This window comes from Pyxicephalus adspersus, chromosome Z (assembly GCF_032062135.1).
Source record: "Pyxicephalus adspersus chromosome Z, UCB_Pads_2.0, whole genome shotgun sequence".
Classification (NCBI taxonomy): Eukaryota; Metazoa; Chordata; class Amphibia; order Anura; family Pyxicephalidae; genus Pyxicephalus; species Pyxicephalus adspersus.
In genome coordinates, this window is record NC_092871.1 from 60,690,825 (window position 1) to 60,698,831 (window position 8,007).

General features: G+C 40.6%; 1 protein-coding gene across 9 annotated transcripts in view; it reads right to left on the reverse strand.

The window, feature by feature from the left end:
* The window catches only part of ST6GALNAC4 (ST6 N-acetylgalactosaminide alpha-2,6-sialyltransferase 4), a 32,807-nt gene extending 27,071 nt beyond the window's left edge, over positions 1–5,736 (reverse strand). For 2 of the 9 annotated variants that reach the window (XR_011923263.1, XM_072429681.1), the window contains exons 1-4: positions 5,654–5,736; positions 3,808–3,848; positions 1,807–1,956; positions 486–895 (exon numbers count right to left, since the gene is read on the reverse strand). Coding sequence is in view for 8 of the 9 variants with exons in the window: in XM_072429681.1 (XP_072285782.1) it covers positions 486–895; positions 1,807–1,956; positions 3,808–3,819 (572 nt within the window). In the remaining variant the exon portion in view is untranslated. The other 7 variants (XM_072429685.1, XM_072429682.1, XM_072429689.1 and 4 more) reach the window with 7 other exon arrangements.
* Positions 5,737–8,007: the final 2,271 nt, after the last annotated feature.

Below are 8,007 nucleotides of genomic sequence, written 5' to 3' on the forward strand. Positions count from 1 at the left end.
TTTTAATTTATGATTATAATAAATAATTATAATTATCATACCCGGGAGTTAATCCTAAGAATTACAGGCCCACAATATTAACAAAAATTTCTATGCAAAAAAAATAGGATCACTTTTTGCATCAAAAAACTGACAGAATTAGATAGCAATTTAATACTGCTTCAGTTGCTGAAGTGTTTTAAACTGAACCTGTTCTGACTTCTCCATGCTGTGAAAAATTCTTCCCATTCCTAAAGCTTGCTGGGAAGACATAAAATGGCACAAAACTTTCCCTCTGCTTTACTGTGTGTCCCCATTTAACTAAACTTGTGCAGCTGCTTTAAAGAGAAATCTGAGTTTAGAAAAGGCATCCTCTTTTTATATATGGCACACAAATGGATATTCTGAACTGTCTACCTACATGAAATCAAGGAAACAAGTTTAACTAGTACATATGCTTTGGATACAATGGATTCATAAAAATGTAATCAAAAGTGTTCACTTGCCTGTTTTTTCCTGTCTCATTCTGAAATATCTGGTCGCAGTGCATCATCATATTCTGTGTCAGTATGTATATGTTCACACTGGGATATCTGCTTTTTGCCTGCAATAAGGCGCGATATGTAGTCCCATGGTCAATATCCATTTGCCTAGGAGGACCCCAGATGACGTACATTGTCTCCTGAGCCTGCTGGAAGAAATAGGTCTGGTTGCGAAGGAGGAGTGGAACACTGGTGTGGGACACAACTCTTAATGTGCTACGGCTGCCCACGTCTGATTCGTAACCAACAGTAGGAGCCGTGTTCATTCGCAGGACACACTCGGCCTGATCTACCTGAGGCCCCAGGCCAGATCTAAGCATCTGGCCAGAACTGGACACTATTGCACATGTCTTGCATGGACTCCTGACCAGCGGCTGTAAGGAATAAAACACATGTTTTTTAAAAGGTGCCTTTAAAGGGGAAGTAGTCAGAACTATTTAGGTGTGCTACAGTATACAAGTACTGGCAGTGAACATGCTCCGGAGGTTGCACTGTTTCTACTTCTGCATTGTACAGTCACTGGTTGAGGGTTGAATGGTGAGCTGCCTGTGTTGATTACTACGCAAGAGAAACCTGAGTCATTGTCCTGACTGTACCATCTAGCAAATGTACCAGCTATGTTATATGTATGCCATCTATGAATTTACCTGTTTACCTAAAACCCTAACTAAAGCAAACATTTAACATCACAATTAGGTCAATAGGTGAATACAAACTGTGTAAAAGAAGCAGTGGTGGAAAGATTTAACCTCCAGCTTCTGCTGAAAACAGGAAACTATAAAGCATGAGAGGGCTTGTAGATATACAGCTATAGGCAAAAACAGCCCTAAATGGTTTTTGAATTTGAAAAGTTCAGTTACAAAATTATAAAACCAAGCCCACCAAACTCCACCTATATGGTAAATATTTCTTGGAAAATTGGCCCTTTGAGTCACTTGGGGTATTGTTTGGTAACATCTTCCACTGAATTCCCCAATTCCACAAAAGCAAAATAAAATAGCACTTGGTGGAACTATCTGCATTGAGATGTTTATAGACTTTAGAGGGCAGTTGGATAGGCAGCCTTAATCTTGACAACCCTCAAGAAGCAGTCATTCCCATATTAAGTGCTTTGTAGATTTCCAAGCTCAGATAAACCCAACATACGCATGTATTTAAATGTAGAGAAGTAATGGAAAGGGCTTATCATCCAACAAAAATGTCTAGATTTATTTTTAACTAACCGGTTAAGGTTATAAAGACAAAACTCTCATAGGTTGAATGAGATCATATCGTTACTTCTCACCTCCCCATTAGGAATTTGGCTGTATCCCCTGAGCTGTAGTGTATGAGGTAGATAAGATGGACGGTTCTCCTCTGGCCCCTTGATGTTAGCCCTCAACCAGCACAGCCAAAGGATGGAACAGAGCAGCAGACAGGCCGCACAAACCCGAGCCTATAGGTAGGATGACATCACAGAGATTGAAGCATAAACATGTGCAATATTATTGTATGAACATGCACATTGCTCAATTTATAATGAAATAAATCTTCAAATGTGTGGTAAAAGGCAATTAGCTCAAATTCCCCCTAGTACTACAGGGAGCACTAAACCTGCAATAGGAGTTCTCTTTGCTTAAAATTGGGCATGAACTTAAAAGGCAAAGATCTGCTATGGTATAATGAATGTTAGTTGTGCTTAAGCAGTACCCTGAAAATGTACAATTGTTCAGCAATTTCACTCTAAAATGACAGTGAACTTCCTTATTGTGGGGGTGCCTAGGGACTACTAACCCAAGAGTTTTATAGCTGTACATGTGCATAGTAAATCTCAGGCACTGCCTGCTAGTCTCAGGAGATTTAGTGATGTCACTTCTGTTACTTGCTATTCTCCCTGTGGAAGACTTTCAAGCTAATTACCTCCACCAAGAGACACAATGCAGAAAAAGACATTGTAAGTTAACAATGAAGAACAACAGCTGCAGGAAGTCTACAGACAATACTGGTGACTAGTCATTTTCCTTTGCCTACCTTTTTTTTGGGCAAGGCTTCCAGAGTTTAGGTAAAACGTATTTTTTTTGATCAGCCAGGGGACCACCAACAGGAAAGTGTCCCTCTAGGAGAAATGGGAAGGAACATATCCTAACATTGCCCAAGACATGTTTTGCAGTATCCTTTCAATTTATCCTTTTCAATTTGTTAGAAAATTCTAAAATAAATGGTCATTATCTCCCTTAAAAAAAGTTAGGAGTCCTGATCTTCACCTGTATTTTACACTGAACTGAATCAAGGGCAGTCACTGTGGACTTCAGAAAATGCTAGATGTCTGGTTTCATGATGACCCTTTTGCTTTTTTACTTTGGGTCACCAAAAAGTATTCGGATAAGGACTTCTGACCTTCTAAACTTGTCCATATACTTGTTATATGATCCACGTTAAAGAAACTAAAGGTTGCTCAAATTTTTTTAAACAATGGCTTTACTGTTTGACTAATCTTCAATCATTTTGGGTGACAGTAAATTAAAGGGCGTATTAGGCATAAACCCTAATATAGGTGGAACTTAACTTGCTTCCCCTGACTCCATTGCTAGTGCCTACTTCTTCAATTGGTCTTCGTCCACCTTGGCCATGCCGGAATGATGTCCCATGTGCATGAGTTTGTTCATTCCTGGAAACTGGTTATGCTGGGATCATATACTATGTGGCGAATGTACAGTTCACATGTGGTTTACATTCAAGCAAAGATTGTGAACAGGCAGGTAGGATTGCTTTTTGCAGAAGGGACATCACTGCTTAAAGCAGAACTAAACTAAAAAAAAAACTCACTCAACTTTACTTCCGCAGATCCATTGATCCCTCTAAAGCTGTAATCCACCTTCGTCCTGGAGCTGCCACCATCTTCTTTTATTGTTTTCTGGCTTCTGCCTATGACGTAGACTGCTGCAAATGGGGGAGAAGAGAGTGCCGGTCTCACTGCGCATGCACAAGATCAGCATTTATTTTTTTCCCCAATCTAAGAAAAAGCTCCTTCTCCTCATGCACAGAAAGAGCAGCCAGGAGCATCCTGGGATTAGTGACGTGGGTATCCCAGGATGCTCTGCTCTCCCATTATGTCTATATCTCCCCCTTTTTTTTAGGAATTTAAAGGGATTTTAGGGATTAAAGGGTTGTCTACCTTTTAATGTAAAGTAATAATTCTGGTGAGAAGTCCACTTTAAAAGGAGGGCAAAGGATCTGACTTTATGGCTTCCTTCTTTTTCTTCATTTTTATTGCTATGTTGGCAGCATAAACATATGGGACACTTACCAAGATCTTCATGTTTCATCAGCTGAGGGGAATTCCAGGGCCTGGAAAAAATATATACAGAAATTAATATGAACAGAAAAATAATGTTTGCTTTAGGAACTGGTAGTTCAGTGTACACTGCCTAATGTTAATTTCTAATGAGTTTTGGGGGCATTTTAAAAACAATAAAAAAAAAGTAAAAAAAAGCTCTCTGGTTCTTTTTTGGGTATTATTGTTTCTGTGATTTTGTTATTACACAGTATTTATATAGCACCATCATTTTACGCAGCGCTGTACAAAGTCCATAGTCGTGTCACTAACTGTCCCTCAAAGGAGCTCACAATCTAATGTCCCTACCATAGTCATATGTCAATAATGTAGTTTAAGGTCAATTGTTAGGGGGAAGCCAATTAACCTCACTGCATGTTTTTGGGCTGTGGGAGGAAACCGGAGAACCTGGAGGAAACACGGGGAGAACCTGCAAACTGGCTGGGGAGCAAAATTGGGACCTAGCGCTGCAAATGCCGGAGTGCTAACCCCTGAGCCACCGTGCTGCCCTGTGTTCTATTTTGGCATACTTATGTATTAGCTTCCATGTGTTTCAGAACTCATTTCTATTTAGTATAGAAATCTTATGGCAATACAGAGTTTAGACAATGATATAGGTAAACACATCTAATCTAATTCTAATCTGCTGATAGATTACCATTTTCAGATGCCTAAATAAAATGTAAGATCCAAATATCAATATTTTTTTTTGTTGAGGCATGGTAGTTGCCTGATCATTTAAAAGCTGTTGCTCTTTGATCTAGCCGTGATGAGCTGTTTGAATAAAAAAAGTTAAACATCAGCCATGCTTAACGCAGAGACCAACTGCAACCCCTCTGCTGCTCTGCAACTACATAAAAAAAAAGATGAGCACACAGTAAACCTAATTAAACTTTTTAATCAATATTTGGTGTTCATGTTTGAAAATCCTCTTCTGATTGCACAAAGGAACATTTGAACACATCCTTTACACAAATTGATCTTCTAAACAGATTAAAATCAATTGTACACCAACCACTCGCTTTATGGTAATGAAAAAATCCAAATGTAATGCTAAATCAAAAGGAGAATATTGGCCCTTTCAGCTTTGCCAAAAAAATTAAAGTCAATTTTTTTACAGCACTCAATAGCTAAAGCTTAATTAACAGAGGTAATGTGACACATATCATACATCAGGACACCCCTAGCTTGATATGCATTAAACCAGTTAGTGCCGTCCTTGTGACCAGCTACCAGATCAGGGTGCCCCTGACAAAGCCTACTACAAATATTGATGTCTGTATGCCCAGTTCCAGATCAGGGCAAACCTTGGCATGACCTATAGCGGACATGGCTCTCCCTATGCCAAGGTCACACATTAAAGTGCCTTCAACATGACCTATACCAGACATTGCTGTTCTGTGCCTGGCTCCCGGATCAGGACAATCCTTGACATGATCTATAGCAAACATGGCTGTTCTGTGCCAGGCTCTAAGAACAAGGTATCCCTAGCATGATCTATAATAGACATTTCTGTTCTGTGCCTGGCTCCCAGAACCGGGTAGCCCTAACATCACCTATAGCAGACGATGCTCGGTACCCAGCTTCCACATAAAGGTACCTCTGACATGACCAACAACAAGGATGCTGTCCCCGTACCCGGCACTCTGATAAGGACACTCTGTAATGACATTTAGCAGCCATTGTTGTCCTGTGCCCAGCTTCTGATAAAGGTTACTCCTGGTGTCATGAGAAGCAGACATTCTCTTATTGGTGCTGGCTTCCAGTACCATCCCCCCCCAATTTATAGCTCGGTTCGGGGTCTGGGAGGCACACTCACCTGCCCAGTGCCCGGCTCCCGTATCAGGGTACTCCTGGCATAAACTGTGCTGTTGGCGCTAGGAGGAATCCTCGCCCCGGATCAGGAAACAACGGTCCCGCCCCCTTTACACATCATACGATGTGTGCACAGCTGCACGACCACCACTCTTTTATGTGAAGTTTGCCCTCTGTCTCTTCTATTTCGCGGCTTTGAAAGCTAAATTCACTTTTACTATTTTCACAAACTGCTTCTCTGTTTGGGTGCCGATTTTACTGCTATTCACATACGATTGTAAAAAGTTCCTAATTGCAAAAACAACTAAAAATGCCCCTGCAACCGGGGCCAATGAGCAGACCTTTGGTTTCCTGGCTGTATATCGTGAACCACTGCTTCGTCACCCAAGAGTGATGGTTTCAATTCCAATTTTCTCAGGTAGAAGGGTCAGGGTAATAGTAATCAGGGCATGATCTAAAATAGTTATAGGCTCTATTGATGCTTCTGTTAGATTAGACAGATCCCTTAGAGATAAAAAAAAAACAATCAAGTCTGGAATATCAGTTGTAAAGAAGGGTAAAAACGTGTAGTCTTGACTGGATGGAAAGAGTTTCATGAGCCAAGAGCTTTCATGAGTGAAAGAGCCAAGTGTCATGTAAGGACAATGATGATGATGCCTTGACATTGCGAAGTGCTTTGAATGAAAGTGCTGCTAATCCCGTAGAGGAATCAAGAGTAGGATTAAGGGGCAAAATCTGCACCTAATACCTTGATCTAGTGGCTAAACCCTGTAAAACATTGGTAATTTTGGATTGGAGCGTTATTGGTTTGTGGTTTAGTTAGCCTTACAAAAAAATGTACCGACCTTCTTGTCAATCACGCTGTCCTCTAAAATAAAATCGACTGACCTAGATAATAAAATAGAAACCCTTCGCTTTCCTTAATGGAGTAGTAGCATGGTAGACTACAGGAAAGTAGTTGTTGGTAATTGTTTGTATATTGTTGCTACGAAAGTGGGATTCTTGTATGAATACAATTTGAGGTTTGTGTTGTTGGATAGTGCGCAATACCATTGATCTTTTTTTTGGAAAATTTATACCTTTTGCTATATCCATAGCCATATCAAGGGTAAGGGGGAATGGAAAAAAATTATAAAGTGATTTTTGCTGAAGTACAGGTGTGTCTACAACTAAGTAATCCTAAATTGAGGAATGGATTCAGGGCTAATTTTTTAGTCCCATTAAAAATCCAGAGTGAGATCCCTGTTTAGGGGGGCTCACTTACTCAAAAAATGCTGGATTTGGTCAGATGAACATGTACATGTCCAGCTGTGGTGGGGGTGATGAGTATGATGAGTAACAAAAAAAATGAAGCATACAGAGAAAAACAAACAAGGACCCACATCTTGAAATAAATCATGATCCACATCATGAAATAGGATGCGCTCTTTAACTCTTGCCTGTCTGAGGATTTCTTCTTTGAGTTGAAAGCTTATTAAGCAACATACTACATCTCTTGGAGGGACTGCATCTTGCCCTCTGGGTCTGAGAGCTCTGTGGATCCTTTCAAACTCTATAGGAGATTCTAATATTCGGTCTAGCAGGTCATTAAATATATTGTAGGTTATGTGCAAGGTTATCTGCTTCCACTTTCTGGTAAACCTCTGACTCGCAAATTTCTGCGTCGTCCTTTGTTGTCTAGGTCTTCCATATGTCTATGTATGGATGAGATTTGGGTGTATTGCTTTACTGCCAGGTGTCTAGGGACATCTACATCTGCTCCATGCTTAGCATCAGCGTGTTCCACTGAGCAGATTTCTTCTTTAAGCTGATAAAGCTCCTTTAATATCGGTCACAAATGACTGTAAAGGTGCGTACACACTTCCAATTTTTATCGTTCAAAACGAACGACGAACGATCGATTGGGCAAAAAATCGTTCGTAAAAAAGTAACCAACGACGCCGACGAACGAGGAAAGTCGTTGGAAACGAACGACCGGACCGGCGGATCGGATTGGACGACGATCGTTGAACATCGTTTGTGTGTACGGTCGTTCGGTGATCGTCCATGGTCTGAGCATGCGTAATGAACGAACGTTCGTTCACTTTCCTGTCGTGCACATAGTTTCTCTATCGCTCAAACGATCGTATCTATTGTGTGTACAATATCTACGAACGATCGTGTCGTTATCTCTATGTGCAGGATCGGTGCTATACGATCGCTCGTAGATATCGTGCAGGATCGTTCGTCGTTCGTTTTCCAACGATAATAATTGGAAGTGTGTACGTAGCTTAAGTCTGTGCGTTGAGGTAATTGACTCATGTAGGCAGCATTTGATCTGCTGGTATGTTATTAGATTTTACAGTTTCCTGTCAGATC